Raw genomic sequence first — 24,023 nt, forward strand, 5'->3', positions numbered from 1 at the left:
CCTTTTAGTGTAGGTGTGGGTGAGCCAGCCTTGAAATTGTAAAAATGGGAGAACTCTTTCCGTTTCTCATCTGGTGGACCAACCCTACAGCTGCCCAGACCCAGACCCAGACCCAGGGTTATGACTTGGTCCGCCCAGCATCTGCCCCATCTGTGACCTGCTGGAGCATGTGAAGGAACCTGGCCTGCAGACCCAAAGCTGCAGGATTTCCACAATACAAGGCAACAATGGGATATCCTAGAAGAGTCCTAGTGAGGGCCCAGAATTGATGGTGTAGTAGAAACCAGAGGCCTCGCACCAGACCAATGACTCTTTGCAATTAACACTTGCAAGTAAAGATACATGGATAAAGGGGTTACTGCTGACTCACTGTGTCACACTCCATGGTGAGCTTTTTAATTGTTTTCTCTGTTTAAATTTTTTTCTTTTTTTCTCTTAAATTTTGTTTTATTTGGGGGGTGGGTACAGAGCTGAGGGTGGATGCGAAGGAACGGGGACATGAATAGGATCGAATTACATGATGTAAGAGACATGTAGAATAAATTTAAAATCAAAAGACTTTGGCTCAAATATAAAAGATTACTTAAAAAAAAAAACTTACAGGCTAGCCTTAAATTTTTTGAAATCATCCGCTTCAGTATCCCTGCAGATGAGTTTACTAGCATGAGCCATTACTCCTGGCTTTGTTTGCATCCCAGGCTAGCCTTGAACACACTGTGTAGCTGAGGATGACCTTGACTCTAGATCCTCCTAGTGTTGGGATTAAGTGTGGACTCGTGGGATTGCATCTTAGTTGCTGGGCTGTTATAAAACTTGTATAGTCATAAATATATTATAAGCACAACTTATCTGATAATAGCTGCACTCCCCAGAGAGTGTACCTTGACTCTATAAGAAAAACTCTTCCAGCTCTTAACTTTGCCTCATCGCTACAGTCTCTCTCTAAAGAAAATATTTATGTAATTATAACAAGTTATAAGCCATTATTGTCATTACTCATGTAATCATGCCCAGTTTGTCCCAGAATTTACTTAGCCAAGTGTTGTGCATAACAGCGGCCAAACCAAGTAATACATGGAAAAGCCAGCAGCATGGTTGGCTGCAAATACTGCAGAAACAAGAGAAAAAACTGAAAGTAAAGTCTGGCTTTTTAATAGTCTGATAATCCCAGGAATTTTTTTTTTTGACACACCTGCCATTTATGCCTTTCAAAGTGTTAATGGTTTTGAATGTAAAAATCTGGCAAAGACACTCAGGGAAATCATGAGATAGGGAGCAGAGGACTATTCCACCTGGGTTTGGGAATTGAACTTGGCTCGGAATCGGAGAGATGAGTGTAGTAGTTTGGGAATTCAGCGTGGCTAGGAATCGGAGAGATGAGTGTAGTAGTTTGGCTCCATGTTTTGCTCTAAAAAAGAAAGAAGAAAACATGTCTGAAGGAGGGAAGGCACGGTGTTCTCATGTGCCTCATGCTCAGCTTGTGAAAATAAACATTAGTCCCATCTCTGAAAGAGGCAGCTCAGCAATACTTTGAGTGCTTATCCTAGAGTTAATACAAGCACTCGGGAAGCTGAAGCAGGAGGATTGTCACAAGTTTAAGGATAACCAAGGCTACATACATAGCAAGTCTTTGTAAGAGCTCCTTATGCCCTCTCCTAGGGCTGAATTTTCTAGTAACATGTCTGCTTGTCATCAAAATATTAAAGACATTTTCTTTTACAGTAAAAGATTGGTTAAAAGACAGAACAGCTGACTGCAGTGCGTGCTTTTAATCCCTGCACTGCAGGGGCAGAGGCAGGGGCAGAGGCAGGGGCAGAGGCAGGGGCAGAGGCAGGGGCAGAGGCAGGGGCAGAGGCAGGGGCAGGGGCAGAGGCAGGGGCAGAGGCAGAGGCAGGGGCAGAGGCAGGGGCAGGGGCAGGATTATCCTGGGAGTGTGAGAGCAGCGCGGTCTGCAGAGCAAGTTCCAGGACAGCCAGGGGTGTACAGAAACTCTGCCTCAAAAATCTAAAACAAACAAACAAACAAAAAAACAACACAGCATCATCTCAGAATTCTCTACAACTGAGGCAAATGATGTTTTGGGCCTGCATGAAAAGGGGGTACATACATTTAGAATTTATCTATGACCCAGTTATTGTAAATTATAAATGTGCTTCCTGAAAAAACAGTCAAATAAATAGCCTGTGTTTTAAGACATCTTTCTTCTTTATAGAAACCCTTTTGGGGGATGAGTATTAGTGGGACCATTACATTATAGAAGAAAGAAGGGAAGCTTCCGTACACTGTGCATGTTAACTAGTTCAAGCACTGTGCCCCGTGCCCTTGTGGGGGCTCTGCCAACTATTTAAACTCTCCAGCCCATTTTTACACAGCTCCTGGAATGATTTCTCTAACGCAAAGGTTTGAGATAAAATATGCCAAACTCTTTATAATGATTGCTCTTAGAGTTTGGATTAAAGAAATGGCTCTAGGAGATACTTCCGGTTTTGATATTTTAGTAATGTCAGAATTTATACATGCATGGGTGTGTGCATGTGTGGATCTGTAGAAGAAAGCATATGTGATCATGTCCTGCTGTCTGTCCTTGCTCCCTTTCACACCTCCATCTCTCGCATTGTGCTGACCTGCTTTCTCTGTCTTGCTGGAAGGCGTTACTCAGGCTGCTCCTGTGCCCTGCTAGTGCACGTGTGCTTCCCATCCTCATCTACTCCTTCAGAAGCTTTATTCCTAGGTGTTTTTATTAACTAAATTTGCTCTTAGACAGTTTTATATAAATATGTAATGATGTATTGATCCTCTCAGCCTACATCCCCTCTCTTCTCCCTTTATCCCTGTTCTCACCCATCCCCAATCTCAATATTCATGTCTGTTCATATTATTTTTCTTTGCTGTAGCTGTACACTTGTTCCTTCCCAGGAGTCTGTAAGTGCCATATCACAGGGAACCTAGCCCACAGACCGGTGACTAGAATGTAGTGAGCATTTGATAAGAAGTTGTAGGATGAATTGTCTTAGAACTGTGAAAAACAGACCATTTGATCTGCTTTTCTAATTGCTTCCAGCGTGGTACAGGTTCTGCTTGCTGCTGGAGCTGACCCAAACCTTGGGGATGATTTCAGCAGTGTCTACAAGACTGCCAAGGAACAGGGAATACATTCTTTGGAAGGTAAGGTTGGGCTACCCCACTGCTCTGGGTGTCTCAGAAGCTTCCACAAGCTTTGCTCAGTGTCCGCAGCTACTTGAGGGCATCCCGAGGGGCTTAGGAGAGATGCCTTTCATAGTTCCTTTCACCAGTTCCAAAGTGTCTGGGGAAGAGAACGGAGCCTGATTTCATGACTTCATTGAGGTAGGGCACATTTCACCTGGTCTCCTGAGACTGGGAGCCTCCTAGGAGCAGGCAGTGGAACAGATTTCAATGAAATTGTTGAGGATACTGCATGGAATGTGAGTTTGCTCCTTTCACTCCCTACAGACTTCCCTGCCCCCGTACTAGAACATATGCTGTGGTTCCTAGCCATAAAGGTCTCTAAGTACAGTTGTGAATATTGCTTTTTCAGTGTGTGGTCTGATATCTGAGACTGGTGCTTTGCTTTGCTGTGACCTAGGGCTAGGAACAGACCTTTGTGCCTTGATCTTCTGAGAGCTGTAAAATGGGCTTATTGCTAATACCTCACGGATGTGTGGGTGGTTATTGGGCCGCAGAAAAAGGTGTTGTGGCACCTATCTATTGGAGAGAACCTGCTCGGATCAGTCTGTGTGGTCTTTGGTGAGGAGTTCTTCAAAAATGAAATTGAGAACAATGTAGGTTGCATTGGCTGCAGACAAATGTGTGTTCTATATGTGAGCTTTTGCCTGTGTAACCTGTGCCTGCCTCCTACCCACTGTCCGCCATCACCCAGACAGACTGCTATTCCACTGAAGCTTGGTGACAGGACAGCTTAGCAGTGGCTGCTTTAGAACTGGAACTAGTAATAGCAGCACAGTAGCCCTGCTGACTGCCTTATCCTGGAGTGCACTTGAATCCTGGAGGAGATTCAGCAGAGGAGAGCCTCGGTGCACTTAGCCCTCTGAGCGAGGGAAGTAAGGCTGGCAGCTCTGTGGTGCTGCGCCAGGGACAAAGTTTCTCAGGTCGGTGACATGAGGGGAGTGTCCAAGAGCATCAGGGCACGATGCCCACGTGAGTGCGTAGTTACCCTGCTGTCAGCTGCTCTTCTGGATGCTCCTTAAATCTTGGCCTCTTCTATGGTTATTTGAACTCTCGCCGCCCATATCTTCCCTCTCCTTCCCAACTGAGAGTTCCTTGTGTAGGCCATGACCTGTGCCTCTGTAAATTCCTCTGAGCTAGAAAGTGTTCACTTTGTACTTCAAACAGAAGAGAAGTTCAGGAGTACCAAACTTGCCCTTTCTTTGCCACTTAAAATGGACTCTGCCGATGGGCTATCTCAAACACAGCTTTCCCTTGCGTCTGTGCGCTTGCTGTTTGGGTGCTCTCACCAGAAAGCAGAGAAGCTGTCAGATGCTGGGGCCAGGAAGGAGTGGGGATTCTTGCAGTGCCTTCTCTTCTGCTCTGAGAATTTTAGCAGATTTTGCAGATTCTAATCAAGCTTTTGCTCTCAGCTTTGCATTCTATGTTTCTTTGTAGGTTGATGCTCAAATTCATTCTAGAGCAATACAATAGCGATCAACAGGTTTGTTTTTTTTTTCTGGGAATAGCCAAATTGTGTAAATTTCAACTTTATGGACCATTTGGTCTTTGATATGACTACTCAGCCTGACTCTTCGGTATTGAAGCAACCATGATGGTTCACAAACAGACTTTGTTCATTTATTCATTTGAACAGCCTCCCTGAGTTCCTTCTAACTCCAATGCCAACCAACCTTCACTGCAGGTAAACAAATAAAAATATTAGGAAAGGCCGCCATGAAAGAAAGATATTAACTATTTCTTTTTGTTTTGTATAGCCTGCAGTTACCAGTGGGCTTTCTGTAGACTCGGTGTTTATTTAGAGCTCCTTACTGATGACATTTCTGTGTGCTAGCAGTCTACTAGGCAGACACACTCCCTACCACCATGCACTTTTTAGAGCAAATGATCATAAGGCCTTGATGATTTAGAGTTCTCCAGCATGTGGCAAGGCAGTTTTGATGTATTGTCGTTAACTGCAGCTGACATTAAGTCCCTTCCTCTATTTCTTTGTCTACAAATTGAGAAGTTTTTTTTTTTTTTTTTTTTGGTTTTTCGAGACAGGGTTTCTCTGTGGCTTTGGAGCCTGTCCTGGAACTAGCTCTGTAGACCAGGCTGGTCTCGAACTCACAGAGATCCGCCTGCCTCTGCCTCCCGAGTGCTGGGATTAAAGGCGTGCGCCACCACCGCCCGGCTGAAGTTTTTTTTTTTTACCATTTGTTGTTAAAATAAAAAAATGTGTCCTGCACTTATCTGCACTTATTTTCCTTCCTTATTCTGATGACCCTTGCTTACTCCTGCACATTAATAACTTGTTTTCAGGGAACCTACAGGCGCTCAGTAATCATTAGAGTGCTTACCTGCTCTTCCAAAGGTTCTGAGTTCAATTCCCAGAAACCACATGGTGGCTCACAACCATCTGTAATGAGGTCTGGTGCTTCTTCTGGCCTGCAGGCATACACACAGACAGAATATTGTATACATAATAAATAAATTAATTAATTAAAAAAAAAGAAAGAAGCTTTTTAAAAATGCATCGTAGGGCCGGGCATGAGGGCACACACCTTTAGTCCCAGCACATGGGAGGCAGAAGAGCTTTGATTTCTGAGTGAGTTCCAGGACAGCCCAGAGCTATACAGAGAAACTCTGTCTCAAAACAAACACACACTGCCTCAGAGGGCTGGAGATGCTGCTCAGTGGTGGGGCACTTGCACGAGGCCTTGAGCTCCACCCCCAGCGCTGTTTTGTTGTTTTGTTTTGAATTCTAGTATCTTGTCAGGAATCATTAATAAACTCAGTATACTGGTAGCTTATAAGATCTCCTCCCCTTCACTGACTACCTTTGTCTGCCACAGATTATTTTCCAAGGTATATCTGTTTGGATGGACTTTGTTCTCTGCTTTCTGGATGGGACTAGGATGATGACACTTGACATATTTCATCTCAGGGCTCTTCTCTAGGCGCCAGGTTAATTACGGGGATGGCCAGTGTATTTTAGGGCACATGTCAGGTTCCAGTATCAAAAGGTTAGAAGCCCCAGCATCCTTTATCATCTTCTTCACCATGGTTTTCAGACCTTTCTCCATTTGAAGACGTCTTGTCTTTTCATCCTCCGTTAGCTGTCATTGCCTGCCGTGAGCCAGGCACTGCCAGCTCTGCGCCATCTCAGTGCTGACATACGAGTGTAAGATCCATCCCTGAGCTTCATTTCTCGTTTGACTGACGTGACTGGGGGTGGAGGGACTGGGAGATGTGTGAGGAAGAATTTAGAAGAGCCAGTATTGTCACAGGCTTAGGGCAGCTAGACAGTCCTTGCTGTCAGAATCAGTACCAAAGTTCACTGTATTTTATAATTATTTCTGTGGATATTAGCCTATCCTTGGTACTGAGGGAAGATGGTGGATTGTAGTTTGTGACTCTGGCCCAATTTCCTTAACCCCAATAGTATATATAGCCTTTGCCTGCCTGTCAGTATTGCTGTTGATCAAGATATAAAATAATGTGACGCGTGAATTGCAAACTTCTCTACAGTTATAATTGCTTATTAGTTCCATTTATTTATAATTCAGCTTGCTTTTACTGCATGTTGGGCACTCTGCCAGATGCTGGGAATATCTAAATTAATATATATGGTCTGGCCCCTCAGCAGTGCTGCTAGCCAAGTAAGATGGACCTCTGCAAGGAGTTACACTGCCGAGTGGTAAAGGCAAAGGTAGCTAGCTGTATGAAGAATGTAAGCAGCCCAGAGTGAGGTACTGATGGTCTTTTTTCTAAGATCAGGCTATGTCTTGGACATGTCATTGGATGAGTGACTTTGGATTGGTTCTTAAGGATGAGTTGGAGATTGCTTGCCTAGAACACACATAGCCTGAGGAGGACAGGATGGTCTTCCCTGTCCTCACTGAGGCCCTAGGAAAGCCTTTCCCCTGCCTTACATGCCAGCACAGCTTCTTGAGGAAGCCTGCTTAGCTAAGTACATTGCAGACTCATGCTCTCTTATCAAGGTTGGTGTTTTCAGGTGATGGTGGGCTTGCTAGCACAGCTGACCCAGGAGTGCCTGGCATGGAAATCTTCTTGGCCTGGCTGTTGTTGCTGTTCTCTGCAGCCCTCAGAGTGGTGTCTTCAGAGTCATAATGGTGGACTTAAAAAAAAAATAAAAAATAATAATTTTTAAAAAAAGCTTAGAAAATACTGCCAGGCAACCATAGTTTATCTAAGCCCTGTTGCTGACTAATTATATAATCTTGGCAAGTGACATAAAGTCCTTGACTTTCAGACTTCTCTGTAATACAGAGATAACAGTACCCATGTTATTGGACTGTTAGGATGATTGACAATAACTATATGTATGTAAAAGCCATTGGCAATGGAGTTCCTCTATGAAGGTAAGTTTGAGCTCAGTGTAAGTCAGGACACCTGATTAGGAAGTAGTGAGCAATGTACCAAGGAGCACAAACAGGCTGGAGTCTGCCCATCAAGACTTTCTTAGGAGATTCTTGCCATGGCTCCCTGGGTTACATGGGCCAAAGGTCTTGGTAACTATGATTTCTTTGGTTCTGAATGCTCAGCTACATGTAGAGCAGGTGATAAGCTCAGAGGAAAGAGGATTTGAGCTGCTTCAGAGTTAAGAGGAAGAGAGAAGGAAATACATCTAAGACAGGGACACAGATGGGACAGATATGACAGACAGGTGGGATTATAGCTGTTCCTCTGCCAGCTCATTCCTGTCTCGATCACAGTCCCTTCAGAGCCTCAGCCTATCTGCTCACTCCAGGAGACTTCTCCTTGTGGCTGGGCAGTGGGCTCCTATCCTCAGGTGGAGGAAACATTAAATTAGTGGTAACAGTAAACAAGTCGCCCAGCCGTGGATGCCGCGGGCTGCTTATAAGTAATGGTTATAAACATCCAGTGTCTGGTGCTGTCAGAAATGCAAGCACGTACTCCGAGTGCCTCTCATATATACAATTAAAACAATAAAACATGGTAGAAACGTGGCCAGAACAGGCTATAAGTCAGGTTCTCTTCTCAGCTTCGAGTGGCAACTGAATAAAGATGAGTCCTGAAGAACTGGGTTGGCACAGGGCTCTTTCAGGGTGAAAGCTTCTCAGATTGGACCTCCCAGAGCCAAGAACCCCTTCCCACAGGGGCAACAGGTCCTGGCCTGCTCCAGCTGACCTCCCCATCTCTTGCCTTCAGATGGGGGACAAGACTGTGCAAGCTGGCGCATCACAAACCAGTGGACAAGTGCCCTGGAGTTCAGGAGGTGGCTAGGAGTCCCCGTTGGCGGTAATGGAACTGCTCTCTATACTATAATAGTTCTTCTCATCCCCAGGCCATGCTAGGTGGACTCTCCAACATTCATCTTTATATAAGCTAACCACCAGTGTAGAAGTTAAGTACCATGTACCCAAACCTTCCCTGGCACAGTAGAAAATGAATGACCCCAGAAAATCCAGACTAATAGGAATCCAGAGACTCCCAGGGGAGAGCTTGGGTCTTATCCCCAGAGACCTACATGCATGTCAGCCCCACTTCCCCCGCCCATGAATAGCACAATCCAGACTGCGGGTGTTACTTGTAGTCTAATGCCCAGATGCCTTAACACATCTTGGCCTTGGTGTCCTAGAGAAGAGACCTTAGATTGCCACTCTTGGCTTCATTCATAGATGTCCTTAAGCCAAGTGGGTTTGTAGACCACTTAGTATCTGTGATGCCTGGAGCAGTTCCCTAGACTTCTCAGAAGCTCTCCTTCCCAATTTGTAAAATAAAAGTTATTAAAAAAAAAGTTATTAAGAGAGCTGGGAGTAATGTAAAGTAATGTAAAGCCTGGAACATAGGAGGAATCCTATGAATGGAAACCTCTGTTTCGTTAGTCTAATTATGTCCATAGGAAACTACAGGGTCTTTGACCCTTTATCCTTAAAGAGCCAAATATTAATTTGAGTCTAAGAAATGTGTGCTACTTAATGATATGACCTTGGGCAGTTTATCCTGTTTCTGTGCTAGTTTTCTCATCTATAGAGAATATTTCTCACACCACATATTTGTTATAACGATCATTTGATAGCTGGTATGGTGTTGCATGTCTATAATCCCAGCACTCAGGAGGCTGAGGCAGAAAGAATGAAAGTTTAAGGCCAGCCTGAGATACATTGTGAGGCCCTGTGAAAAGACCCATTCTCCCAACACCAGGGGAAAAAACATTAGTTGATGTACTTATGAAAGTGTTTGTATGATATGAAAGCAAATATGATATACTAAGAATGGCAGCTAATGATAATAAAGTTTGGATACAGTCGAGACCACATTAGACCAGGGTCCAGTCACGGTACAGATCACAGCGGAGCTCAGAACGAAGAATGTTGGGCTGAAGTAATCAAGGAAATAAAATTAACCTTGATTCTCAAAGTCTAGGAAGATTTGAGGCAGCCGCCAGAGGACAGAAAGGTGGGTCTGGGTAGGTATGAGGGGAGCAGGGATGCGCTGTGTCCAGAACTCTCAGGGGTGTGAAATAGAGAAGCTCTGCTTCAGACTGAAGAATGAACGTGTTAGGACACACCATTCATGGAGCAGAAGGTCTCCTTTCAGTGAGCAGTAAACCACATAGCAACACATAGCATTGGTAGACACGGAGAGATCAAGACACCGGGGTTTTATCATCAAATGCAGAGGCTCCAAAGTCCTAGAGGTGAGGGGCTGCAGGATTGACTGCTTCAAAGGGTAGCAAAGGAGAGTATGATAATGAAGCTGTACCATGTCAGTAGCTAAGGCAGCAGCAGGTCACATTTATATATATTGATCTTGTGTTCAACATTATGTGCTCAGTAAAGAAAACTAAGGCAAAAACAGTGATGTCCGAGGGCTGGAGAGATGCCCAGCACTTAGAATCACGTGCTGTCCTTCAGAGAACTGGAATTGGTTCCCTAGCGCTCACATCAAGTGGATGATAACTGTCTGTAACTCTAGCTCTAGGGGACTTGACACCCTCTTCTGGCCTCTGAGGCTAAGTATGTGTGCCAGCATACGCACATTCACGCACAAAGAATAAGAATAAATCTTTTTTTTTTTGAGGCAGTGATGTCCGTTACCAATGAAACTGTTTCCTTCCCTTGTGTAGAGCTCAGAGACCATACCAGGTTGCATGTGCCTCTGAGTATGCCCAGACCTCTGGCTTCTCCAGAGGCTTAGAAAACCAGCAGGCTAAAAGCTCTTAGGCAAGTTGTTTTTATTAATGCCCTGACTCTTCTTCATCCTTGTCCAGGTCCACTCAAGAGTCTCATTACCCCTCCAGGGCCAGTAGTTCTATATGCCATCTCTCAGCTCTGCCACAGAACCAGCAGGGTGGACAGAGGGCTGTCACTCCGTCAGGCATTTTGGCCAACTTCAAGATGAAATGTATTACCCAGTTAGGTTAATTGTTTCTATTCTTTTAGCTCTCCAAGCTTACATAGATATATATGTCTTTCTCTCTTAGGAGAGGGAGAGAGAGTAGTTGACATGTTTTATTAAAAAGAATAAATTTGATGCATTTATAAAAATAAGAAAAGTATGATGGGGTAGCAAAGAGCTAGTCTTGTGATTTTTAGCTGATTTACATATTTTGTGTATAAATATTTTTTCATCAAAAGTTCCAAATCAGGGTTGGGTCCCACACACCACACAAAATATATTAGAGACATTTATATGGATAGCAGGAAGGGAGACAGAGGGCTGAAATTTTCCAGGCACCTAGTGATTGATGGGGGCTGAGGCTCCCCCTGACGCTTTATTGAGTTTCCGATGATTATCTCTCGCTGAGACATTTTTTACAGATGACGGTCGAGCTGTCACAACGGACCATGGGGGAAAAAAAACCAACAATAATAACACTTTAATCTTTTTACTGCACTGCTCCCTAGTATCTCAGATTCATCTTCTCTGACGCACGCAGTTCATTATTCTGCCCCTCCCTGGATGGGAAATAAAAGAAAATAAATATATATGTAGACACACTTACCCACATGCATACACACAACACAGAGTATATAAAGAGACCACCTCAGAACCAGAGAGGGGCAGAATTTATTGTTCTTTTTGCAAGTGTTGAGGTTTATTAGTAGAGATGCTTGGTTGGCTTGGAATTGGCTATTAATTACAGCGTTTTGTATTTGTTTTTTATTGCAAGTTTTTAACATCTTGAAGAAAAGGCAGAGGAGAGGCAAGCAGGTGCAGAGACGGAGATCACTGAGGGACCAAGTTGGACCAGCCAGGTTGCATAGCTGCTCAGAAGCAGGCTTCTTGTGCTTGCTGCCAGCTTGTCCCTCAGGATCCTTGGAGCCAGAAACCATTGAGCACCATGCTCTCTAAGAGTCAGGAAAGGTGAGAAGTGAAAGAAATTGAAGCAATGTTTGAGTCCTGATACATATCCTCAGCAGACTCAGGAGTTGGCCCCCTTTGTACATTTGAGGATGGAAAGGTGTGACGTGGAAAGCCTCACCAGGTTCTCTGGTAAAGGAGTCCTGGGCCAAACAGTATGCCATGCAGTCTGTAAGCCATCTTTAGTTCCTTGCCAGCCTTTCTGTTCTGTCTTCCTTTCCATGGGATTAGAAGAGATGAGCTGTGCTTCCTGTCAGAAGGCTGCTGGCCAGTCTTCCCTTTAACCCATCACACCTTTTCTGAGCCAGTCATTACACTTGGGAGGAGTGGTGGTGGGGACAGGAAGGACCCTGTTCCTCAGGAGTCCATGAACAGAGAGCATGGTACCTGTGAAAACCATTTTTAAGTGGAGGCTGGACCTGAAACCAGCCTTGGTCACCGTGGGCTCATACATTCCACAAAGGATAAAGCTGATAACAATATCCATACTTTAAGAACCTAGTTTCTGCTTAAGAAGACAAGCTTAACATCTCACCGAGGAAGTATTTATTAAATACAGGAATGTAATGCATGAAACTATGTAAGAATACACAGGCCCGTGTAGGAGAAGATGGCACCTAATTCAGTGTGAACTAGATATTACTACAGTGCATAGAGGAAGGGGATCATGACCTCAGGCTGCTGTCAGGAAATACGAGGCCAGAAGTGAGGCATAGTCCCATAGAAGAGACAGGCATCTGAGCTGGACAGTCATTGCCTGACGGTGCCACTTTAACCACCTGCATGAGCCGAGACTAATTTCTTTGCTTATTAAATGGCAGCCTATTGCATTTTTGTGAGGAAAATAGTTGATCAAGTCCCTGGCCTGATCTCTCACACATAGAATTTAATAAATAGAAGCCATTCTTTTCTTAGCACAGTACTGGGGTGACGTCCCTGTGCCCGTTCTCCATTGTTAGTGTTGGGGAGGGTTCCAGCACGGCAGGATGGCGTCAGAAGGAGAAAGAGCACTTGTTGACTCTTGCCTGAATGCCAGGTAATATGCCCAGCTTCCTACAGACATTTTATCTTTGAGATAGGAACTCAGACTGACCTTGAATGCATTATGTAGCCTAGGCTAGCCTTGAGCTCCCAAGCCTCTTGCCCCTTCAAAGTGCTGAGACTGCTGGCATGTGCCACTACACCTGGCAGTCACTGTTTGTTTGTTTGCTTTGGTTTATACTTTTAAATATAGCACCTTTATTGAATTGAATTGACATTTGTGACTGACTTCTTTTCCCTAGCATTGTTTCATACATAGTGTGGCAACTGTCATTACTTCATTCCTTTTTATGGTTGAATAGTATTCTACTATATATCATTTATCTCTTCACCATATGATAGATATTATATTGTTTACCTTTGGGCTTTTATAAATACATGGCCATAAATATTTATGTAATTTTAAATTTATTTATTTATTTATTTGAGATAGGTTCTCCTGTTTGAGCTCTGGCTGACCTGGAACTCACTATGCAGACTAGACTGGCCTTGACCTCAGACATGGACCTGGCTCTGCTCCTGAGTACTTTGTACCACCTGGGGCACATATTGACACCCCTCCAATCTATGTCAGATTTTATTTAAAGAATTATATCTTTAAAAGGATATAATTATTTTGTATTATAAGAAAATTTTAGACTTATAATTAATTGTAAGTATTGGTATTTTAGTACCATGAGCACTAACTATTTATTCAGTACCCCTCAAATTATTGTTTGCCATACCATTTACATAGTACTTAGCACATGACAGAGCTAAGATAAGCAGGGCTGTGTGTGTGTGTGTTTGAGTGGTCCTGAGAAGCAGCCAGAGCTACTTGGAGGGCATGGGGACTCTGGCTGTGGACCCCTGAGGCATAGACTTTGTAACATTCACCGGCAGGGGTAGGGGCAGAAGTGAGCAGAGTAGTGGCTGTCACTTTTCCTGTGGCCAGAGGGGGTGTGGAACCTCCCACAGAGACTGGGAGGCATCTGGGAGAGGAGCCTACCACCCCCTGCAGGTGGGAAGATATCTTTGTTGAGAAGACCACCTTGGTGGCCAGCTGGTAAGACAGACTTGGATGCTCCTTTGGATGACTTTGCTTACTCTCAGGCCAACGGGATGGGGGTGGGGTGTTGTTCCTTCTCTCCACCCCCTTTCTACCTTCATCATCTTTTGTGGCTTAAGAAGAATGAGATCTCAGGATTGGGCCTTATTAGCAGTTAGCAGTGGGGCTGTGTCTTAGTTACTTTTCTATTACTGTGAAGAAACACCATGACCAAGGCAAAAACAACGAAGCACCATTTAATTGGGGACTTGCTTACAGTTTCAGTGTGGGGGGGGGGGTTGAGGGGAGGGCGATTCTTTGGTAAGAAGCGTGCAGCAGACCAGTAGGCATGGCACCAGAGCAGTAGCTGAGAGCTTACATTGTACCTACAAGTTGGAAGCAGAGATAAAAAGACCTGGCCAGGCATGGGCTAAGGACCTCAGGCTGCCAACACTGGACAGTGCAGAAAAAGCTTCATGCCAAACGCAGAATTGGCATGGGAAATTCCTGCTTGCCACCAAATGTCATTCTTCTCAACACCAGGGCTTTCGTACAAAATGGGAGCATAAACTTACAGCTCCTGGGGCAGCAGTTCTGAAATGATCTTTGGGTGTGTGTGTGTTGTTTTTGTTATTTTGGATTTTATTTGTTTTTTTGGGTTTTGTTGGGGTTTTTTTGTTGTTGTTGTTGTTTTTTTTTGGGTTTTTTTTTGGTTTTTTTTTTTTTTTTTTTTTTTTTTTGGTTTTTCGAGACAGGGTTTCTCTGTAGCTTTGGAGCCTGTTCTGGAACTAGCTCTTGTAGACCAGGCTGGCCTTGAACTCACAGAGATCCTCCTTCTGCCTCCCTCCCGAGTGCTGGGATTAAAGGTGTGCGCCACCAGCGCCCGGCTCTGGAGTGATCTTTCTGGAGAACACCAGCATGAGGCAACACTAAGTAGACATTGCCAGGTGACACTATGCAGAACAGGCGGTGGTTCTCCCACCTGCAGTGTCCTGCGCCTGTGCCTTACTGGGAGACTAGATAAAAAGGGTCACGGCTGGCACTGAGACCAGATGCTGTGTTACCACACCTAGAGCAGCCCAGCAAGAGCCTCCTGTTCTTTCTTTCCATTTACAGACAGGAGTTTGGCACAGAGAGGTCAAGCAAAGCATGTGAACGTGCACAGCAAATTCAGGATTCAAACACAAGTGGTCTGGCTCCAGAGCCTGCTCAGTTACCAGCCATTCTGTGCTGCGGTCACTAGACATTTGTTTATAGATACTGTTATTGTTTTCCACAAACAGAAATATCTGGACTTTATTTGTGTGAGATGTTGAATATATTTAATCCAAAATGCTTGACACCAGAAGAAAATCAGATTTAGGAGTTTGTTTGAAACTTGGAATGTTTGTGTATAAAGTTTATTAGTTGAACACCCCTGATCCAAAAATACAAACTCCATGCCCTAAAATCAGGAACTTTTTTGATACAAGGTCGTCGTATGTAGTTTAGGATAGCTTCAAGTTTGTAACCCTCTGCCTCTGTTTCCCAGAAAGTTGTCAGCACTGAAAAAGGATTTGGAATAAAAAAAAATTTTTTTGGATTTTGGGGTATTTTACATCTTTGATTTTCATAAAAGAAGCACTCAGTTTATTTCTACTTGCTGCTTCAGCAAGCATTTGTCAGGCGTTTACAGCTCAGCTCTGCTGTGCTGTCTTTAGCCCAGAGTGTACTGGTGAAGAAAGTAGTTACTCTCATCTCCAGCTGGTAGGCAAGCCCAGCCACACAGCAGGTGGTTACTGTGGAATGTCTCTGGGACAATACCTGCCTCAACTCAGGCAGGATCACCTGGCCAACTGACAGTTCCGGAAGGGTCGGATCCCAGCTGGGTCAGAAGTTCCAGGAGAAGAAGGAGCATTAGGAAGGCAGGGGTGAGAGGGAGACCACAGAGGAGCAGGACGCTTGAGGAACAGGGCTCTCTCGGGCTGTGACGCTGGATCTCTGCTGAAGTCACCTGCCCTTTGTGATGAGCACCCTGCGTGCATAGCCTTGTCATACTTGTGAAGACACATTATTGATTTGATTCTCGAATCAGACAGTTAATTCGTAAAGTCAGAAATCGCCCTATTCATTCGTGATTACGTCTGCAGAAGCTACCACCGTGCACGGGCACTCATTACACTTGTTTGCCCAATGAGTGATGGGGTTTCTTTGTAAAATGGATTATACCCTTCTTGCTTTCTTGAGCCAACTATCACTTTTCTTCAGGTTTATCATTATATCCAGCAGTTAATGTCCTGTGTGGCAGTTCAGAGATGCCCTTAGGGCCTTTTGAGGTGCTGGGCTTGGAATCCTTTTTCAGCTTTTCATTGTCCTGTTCTTTTCCCTCCCTGCCTGGCCAGCGTTTGATTGTGATCAATCTGCTTGCCTCGGAAGTGTCCACCCAGCCTTATTTCCTTCTCCTAACCTGCAGTGGGCTAGAAACAAGATCCCCAGTATGATGGGGTAACTAAAAGTAACTAGTGGGATTTTTGACTAAGGGCTGGTTCCTCTCATTGATCTCCTAAAGGGCTCACACAGGAAAAGCATAGATACATCACACACACACACACAGAGGCCTTGCTAATATAGGTAACCCCTCAGGTGTGCCCAGAGACCAGGCTAATATAGGTAACCCCTCAGGTGTGCCCAGAGGCTAGGCTAATCTAGATAACCCCTCATGTGTGCCCAGAGGCTGATCTAACCCTAGCTGCTCAGACACTTTCTTGCTGCCTGTTTCTGACACCCAGGAGAAAGTCACATTATACTGCTGGGGTCAGCAGTGTGGTCTGGTCTCCAGCTCTGAGCCAAAGGTTTGAAGTGTTTCCACTCATGCTGGCTTGTTAGGCTGCGGCTACACACCTCAGGCTATCTCATGGTAATGCCAGCTTCCATCGAATGTCTTACTGTGTTGCCAGAATAAGAAAAGGAGAGAATGCAAGAGTCTAAGGCTGGTATAGCCTCCAGGCTCGGCTTTCTCTGTGCTGGATTCTTTCATTGGCGCTGTGAGGGGAGAATGCGACTCACCCTGGTTCTGGTTCTGGTTCTCCCCGCTGGTGATTCTGACTGCTAGACTCAGGCAGCCCTTCCACCTCACCTCTGCGCTCCTCACACACCATTGACTAGCCAAGTGAGGGAGCTCCCACGTTCTTGTCTAAAAACTGACACTGGACATTTTTGCTTTTAGATCTGTATTTAGATAGTGTCTTCGGTATTCCAAGAGGGAACACACTTTCAGTTGATTCTGAAAACACTCAGAAAGAGTGGCGTAGGAATAATTGCTTGGTGCTGCTATCTAGGCAATGTCACTTTTTGCCTTGTACGTGACGTTTTATCCCTCCAGGCAGCAGGAGCCTGCCCTTTACAGGATTAGTGCCAGGGGACAGGAGAGAACTGGCACAGGCAGGCCGATCCTGGATCCTCGATTCTACTCCCAACAAAATGAGCTAGGATCGGAAAATTGGGTTCTGGGGTAGTTTCCAGATGAGGGAAACAAGCTGCTCTGTGCGGCCTTGCTTCCCAGGGGTTGAACCTTCTAGTTTATTAGCTGATCTAAAAGGTGTCTGGGTAACAACGTAAGCCAGAACCAGTCTCATAAGTAGATATGTGTATATCCACCCACCCAGAGGTCTTAGAAAGTGAGAACAGTTTCAGGTTTTATTTTAATAAGACAGGAGAGAGAAAAGAGGGCACATGAATAGTGCCTGAGGGTTTGCACGCTCAGCTCCCATGACAGGTCTGTCCTCAGTGTCCAGAGGATGTTTATAGAGAGTTTTGAAGGGTAGGAAATCAGATTGCAGAATTAGGATGGAGCTTATTGGTAGAACTCTGTCTGTCGTGCACAAGGATGTGGTCAACACCAGGTTCAACACTCAGCACTACCAAAACAGACCAAAAAGCAAATGAGAGGTACGGTAAATTCCGACTTGGTAGGGAACACACACTCAGGCACCGTGTGCAATCCATGACGAGCTAGACCAGATGTGCTTGCTCCTTCTCAGGTCACTGAGATATGAGGCCCTTTTTCTTCTTTGTTTCCTTCTGTAGTTTCAATTTTTACTTGATTTGGTAAATCAAATTTTAAGCTTTAAGTTACTTACTGAATTGTAAGCAGTTGAGGTGTGTGACTCTTCTGCCTCAAACATCCTCTTGCCTTTCCCTGTTCCCGCCACCCCTTCCCTGTTCTCGCCATCCCACCCTCCACCTTCTTTATTCTCTCTCTCTCTCTCTCTCTCTCTCTCTCTCTCTCTCTCTCTCTCTCTCTCTCTCTCTCCCTCCCTCCCTCCCTCCCTCCGTTTGCCCTGGCTTTCTGTGTCCTCCCATTTTACCCCAGCATAGGATTTATCTGCAGCACTCTACAGTCTGTTTATCATCTGCCTCTTCAGTCAGCTGAGGTCAGGGACCATATTCATGAAACAAACCAGGCTGTTTTACCTCCTCTTGCCCAGCCCAGATGGCCAGGCACACAGTGTAGATGCTACTTAATGTTTAGAAGTTCATAGATAAAATATTGAAGAGCCAGGCACTCAAGCAACTGAAACAAGAGGACCAGCCTGAGGTACACAAAGAAATGTTACCTCAAAAACATGAGGAAATGAAAAAGCAAATGAAGCTGGACACATGACTCTCACACCTGGAATCCCAGCACGTGGGAGATAGAGGCAGGAGTAGCACTGCGAGTTGAGGACCATTCTGGGACACATAATGAGACCCTGTCTCAGGGAAAAACAAAATGGCCAGAGAGCCAAAGGATGGTACATACTCTAGTCCCGCACTGAGAGTCTGGGCCAGTCTACTCTTCATAGTGAGACCCTGTAAGCAAGCGGGTGTGCGCGCACGCGCGCACACACACCTACCTACCTACCTACCTACCCACCTAAAGGGAGAAGTGGGTAGGGAAAGTAGACAAAAATCATGAGCATGTACAGACTAATTTGTTGCTAATGGAGGTTTGTGGGGGTTTTTTGTTGTTGTTTGATTGGTTTTATTGCTTGATGGTTTTTTTGTTTTATCTTGTTTTGTTTTTGGCCCCTCAGTCCTAGTCACTCGAGAAGACGACTTCAACAACCGGCTAAACAACCGTGCTAGCTTCAAGGGCTGCACAGCTCTGCACTATGCCGTCCTGGCCGACGACTACCACATTGTCAAGGAGCTCCTAGATGGAGGTGAGAGCTGTGGCTGTGGCTGGCAGGGGAAAGTGATCCTGTTACTCTCATTGAGCTAATCCGAAGAATAACAGTGACCATGTGTGTATTGGGGGCAGGGAGGGGGTTGTCCTCCACCCTGTCTATGATAAGTTGTGACTGTTTTTTTAAAGACTTTTTTTAAATTATGTGGGGGAGTAGGTGTGTGCACCTGCGTCCAGGTGTCCTCAGAGCTGAGTGGCATTGGATCTTCCTGGAGCTGGAATTACAAAAGCAGCATGGGCACTAGGAACTGAACTTGGATCCTCATTGCTAAGCTGTTTCTTCAGCCCCACTGTGAGAGTTTTCTTCATTGATGGCTCTTCCCAAAAGTGTCAACTCGTTCTCTTGTGACTTCCAGAGCAGGACCAGGAGAACAAAACCCTACTAACCTGTGTCCCAGAGTCGCTGTGGTCTCGGCCTCACTGCAGTCTCACGTAGGTCTGTTACTCTGAGCCATGGTGTCCTGTTCACACTCACACTTGTAGTCAGGGGCTGGGACAGGGATCTTAAGTTTGAGGCAGCCTGGGCTTCATAGTGAATTCCAGGCTAATCTGAGGTCTATAACTAAGCCTGTCTCCAAAGCTAGCAACAATACCAAAGCAGAAGGCTTCTCATTTGACTTGCCCCTTCGAGTACAGACTGTATTGACTTACTAAGTATCCTTAGGACCAGCATAGTTTATGCCATGTAGTGAGCGTTCTGTAACTATCTGCTGAACAATGAATGGCCTCCCTTTCAAGAATATCAGTTTCATTACAGAAATAGAATGCTCCAGACTCTGGCTGGGCTGGTTCTTTCCAAATCTGGTACAGAGTTCACTGCCAGACACCTTCATATGGCCATTTCCTTCTTAGTTCCCCTTATCCCCATCCAGCTTCTGAAAGATTAGAGCCAGCATGTGGAGGACCTGGATCCCGGGTGAGGTAATGGCATGAGATTAGAGCCAGTGTGTGGAGGACCCTGATCCCGGCATAAGAATGCTATTCATTCACTCCCTACTACTTTCTGAAGGCCAGACCCATTCTTGGGCTAGAACCTCAGGTCCTCCTTCCTTCTCCATGGGGACCAAAAGAACTAGACCATCCTTTGAGTCCCTCACTGAAGAAATCTCTCCAAGATTGGTAGTCTGAGGGATCCCCCTCCTTCCTCAGGTAGTCAGCTCCATGGGAACACCTTTTTAGTGAGCTGTGGTCACTTTGTATTTCCTACCATTTTTTCCAGTCAGCCTTCACAGGAAGTTCATCCTGTCCCCTAGCCCAATGATCTTCCAGCCCATGTCATGTCCTTGATTTGGGACACTTCCCAGGAACCCAGCCTTGCCACCTCCTGTCAAGCCATAGGCACACTGGTTTCATAACCAGGCCTTGCCCGTGCCCTCACCCTTCAAGGGGCCAGCCCTAAAGCGGGCCTTGGTCTGTAAGTGTACCTGGAAACCTGCTCTGCCAGGTAGAGTAGGGTGACTCTGTCCTTTGGAAAGCTCTCTGGTGAGACATTGCAGCTAAGCATCAGAACGTGCGTGTGGGGCTTCTCTCTCCTATGCCTTCTAATCCGTAGGCCCAGTCATTGTCTCCTGGTTCCTGTCCCTGCTCCCCCAGCCCCCAGACAGATGACAGCATTCATTCTACAAGGGGCCTTCGCACCCGCTTGCAGATCGAACACCTTTGAAATGAAGAAGCGAGGGCCTTTTATGAGGCTCCGTCCACCTGCCCCCCAGGCCAAGGCTAGCCCTTTGAGCTGTTCCGGGGACATGCTTTCCTGCCCGGTGACTTGGAACGGATACCCTGAGCCCCCACCTCTGCATTTCTCCCACCTGCCTCTTTAGGAGTCATCATTTATACCCTGCCCTAGTTTCCCAGCCTCGGGTCAAAGCCATTAGCCTGCTTGTTCCTCCCTTCTAGACCTGAACAAGTTGCTGTCACTCAGGGCCTGCAGGCCTGCCAATTTCTGACCCCTCTCCCCTTCTTGACCTCCCTTACTCTACCAGTGTGTGTGACCAGCCAACCAAGAGGCAGGATTCTGCTCTCTTGTCCTAGGGGCTCTTGTCTGTAACATTTCCAAAGTCTTTGACCTCTGCTGACCTTTTCTGAAGGGTCTGCCTTCCTGCCCATCAGCTTTACCAGAGTGCTCTGCCACCAGCTTTGCTGTAGCAAAGAGGAAGGTTCTTTCTGCAAGACCCAAGGCAGGCCTAGGCACAAAGACTGTCTGCTCACAAGGTCTACAGGGAGTAACCACTCTTGCTGCTTGTTCTCTGAGCTGTGAAGAGGATCAAGCAACAACATCAAGCTGAGTATGTAGACACTTCCAGCCTGTAGGAGGCAGCATGGAGTAGTAGAAAGCACAGCCCGGGCTTCTGAGTCAGCTAATCTGGGTTGGGATCCAGCTTCCGATAACCTACAGGTTATCCTTGGTTGATTCGTCAGATGACACCTCCTTCATAGGACTGTGTGGAGATTAGTAACAAGTGTAAAGTCCCTGGCAGACACATGGTAGATGCTCTGTGACAAGTAGTTACTCTTTTTTTCATTTTTATTGGGGTGTATCGAGTGTATGTGATAACGGGGTTCGTGTATCGTGCTCCTGGATCATTTCTCTCCCTCCTGCTGTCGCACTGGTTGTTTCATTCCCTCCGTCTCACTCTGCTTTCATGGCCTCTACATGAAAGTGTTTTTATGTAGCTGAGTGAATTCTCAGATCCAAGCTGACAGACATGTTTCTATTGTCCATAGCAGTTACCGTGACAACTGAGATAGTTACACTCTGGGTGGGCAGCTGTAACTCCATTTCTCTTCCTGCTTCTCTGCCTGCACCATCCACGCAGCCTAGAGTGCTGTTGCCTTTCCTCACTTCTCACCCCATCTCTTGGGAAGCCTTTTCTGCTTGTCCACCTGTTTGGGTACATCCTTCCTCCTATGAACTGTGCCATGTTATCCGAGAGCTCACCACAGACGCTCAGGATCATTTTCCAGTGACCCTGTCACCGTGAAAAGGTACATGCTTTGGAGACAGACTTGACTTTAAAGCGTGTCTCTGTTACATCCCATGTTGAACTATTTGCTATCTCTGAGATCATGGACCTCGGGACATCTTAAGGGTCAGGCACACCATCTCTGACCCTAAGACTCTGATGCTGACAGATGTGTAACCGGCCATAGCAGTGGGATGTTGAATAAGGGGCACTGTGTACGTGAAAGAGGAAATGCCTTCTTGTCACCGAGCAGGGAGGTGGAACACGTTACAGAAAGACTCCTGGAGGAGTGGGTGATCCCCTTTCCAGCAAGAGCAATGGGGAGACAGTTCTCTTGTAGGATTTGAATTAACTGGTGGCAGTCTTTCTATCCTACAAGAAGTATACTGACAGTATGTTCTCATCCTTGGTGCTGCTGCCTCGGGGTGTTGTTTACTTAGAACAGGAAGGTTGTGCTGCCACACTTTCAAGTACACGGAAAGATGGAGGAGGGCAGGTGGGCACTGTGACCAGCAGCGAAGTCCCATAGACGCATCTCAGCACACCCAGAGCTGGTGAGCTCACAGGAATGCGCTCCCATGGGCACCTGTCTGCCTGAAGCACACCTCTAATCATGGGGCTTTGACTTAGTTCCTTCAGAGAAATAAGTCCTAAAGCCCTGAGGCATTCACTGTATACCAGTGACACTCTTGGGAGAGGTGATAATACCGTTTGTATCAGCCTGACACTTGGCTGTTCTTCCTGCAGCCTCTAGCACCCACCCCATGTTCCTGCCTCCCTCTACTTGTGCAGCTCCTTCTGCCTTGTGTCCCATTGGGGCCTTCTCAGGTGGGTGCGTTTCTTTCTACCAGCCAATCCCCAGTTCTGCTTCCATCCTCCCTGCCCCTGGGACTAGAGCACAGCATCACTTACTAAACTAAGGTAGAGTGCACACCAAGAGTCTACCTAGCTTTTCACCTCCACCTCTTTACCTGCACACTGGCACACTACCGTGTGTATATTTTTGGATGCACTAACAAATCTCTGAAAGCCCTGCATGGCTTCCTGACCCACCCGTTCTTAGTGTCCTGCTGCCTCTCTGTCTCTTCTTCCCACTGCTCCTCCCTGTTTCACCACGGTGCTCCTTACCTCAGAATGCCTGGCCCTTCAGAAATCTAATCCATCCTCCCCAGGCCTCCCTCAGCCTTTCCTTCCCACTTTCAAGGTTCCTCTTTGACCCCTTCTCTGAGTGCCTGGCTGGATCGTTGGTGTTAACCTGCCAGCATCCTGAGGCAAAGAGCCTTTCCAGTGCTGACATCCTCCTGCAGCGGCCTGTGGTTAACCCATCGTCAGGACCAAAACTCGGCGTTCTGTTTCTTGTTCCACTTCACTGTCCATCTGTCTACACCAGCAGATGTTGCACCGGCAGCTTTCTTTGCCTGGGGCTGTCTTCCCTCTGTTGAAACTTCACACCCAGCAGTGCAGACAAGGATCACAAGTTCTGGTTCTGCCACCCACAATTCTCCTTTGTGCAAACCCTTTCTCACTGTCCATAAAACAGAGCAGCTACCACAGCTGCTCTCAGGACCCTCCTCCAGCCCTGGTGTTCTGTGCAGCCTCTGCTAAGTCTCTTCTAACATCTATCAAGCATTTGCTATAGTAGTTAAATTTTTATTGCTGTGGCAAAATACCAGTATAAGTATTAAAGAGAGAGAATTCACTTTGCTCACAGTTTCCGAGGCTTTAGACCATCGTGGTGGGAAGATATGACAAAGCATGTAGAAAGGACGGGAATGGGAGGGAGACATTTGCTGAGCACCTCTCCTGTCACAAGTCTCAACCTAGGCATCAGGCCAATAACTCTGATCCAGACCTGGGTATTGCCATTAAGGAACTCAGTTTCTCAGTTTATAAGAAAACCAGACATTGCCAGGCGGTGGTGGCGCACGCCTTTAATCCCAGCACTCGGGAGGCAGAGGCAGGTGGATCTCTGTGAGTTCGAGACCAGCCTGGTCTACAAGAGCTAGTTCCAGGACAGGCTCCAAAACCACAGAGAAACCCTGTCTCGAAAAAACCAAAAAAAAAAAAAAACCAGACATTTAACAATGACTCTGAGCTGGTGATGGTAGCGCACACCTTTAATCCCAGCACTTGGGAGGCATAGGCAAGTGGATCTCAGTGAGTTCGAGACCAGCCTGGTCTACAAGAGCTAGTTCTAGGACAGGCACCAAAAGCTATAGAGAGACCCTGTCTCGAAAATAAAAAAAAT

General features: G+C 46.0%; 1 protein-coding gene across 2 annotated transcripts in view; it reads left to right on the forward strand.

The window, feature by feature from the left end:
• Clpb (ClpB family mitochondrial disaggregase) overlaps positions 1-24,023 on the forward strand; it is a 122,348-nt gene that overhangs the window by 45,577 nt on the left and 52,748 nt on the right. Inside the window, exons 4-6 of one of the 2 annotated variants that reach the window (XM_075971629.1) lie at positions 3,062-3,165; positions 18,661-18,789; positions 22,523-22,603. In XM_075971629.1, the coding sequence (XP_075827744.1) occupies positions 3,062-3,165; positions 18,661-18,789; positions 22,523-22,603 (314 nt within the window). The remainder of the gene's footprint in view (positions 1-3,061; positions 3,166-18,660; positions 18,790-22,522; positions 22,604-24,023) is intronic. The other variant, XM_075971630.1, reaches the window with a different exon arrangement.

The sequence above is a fragment of the Microtus pennsylvanicus genome, chromosome 5 (assembly GCF_037038515.1).
Source record: "Microtus pennsylvanicus isolate mMicPen1 chromosome 5, mMicPen1.hap1, whole genome shotgun sequence".
Taxonomy (NCBI): domain Eukaryota; kingdom Metazoa; phylum Chordata; class Mammalia; order Rodentia; family Cricetidae; genus Microtus; species Microtus pennsylvanicus.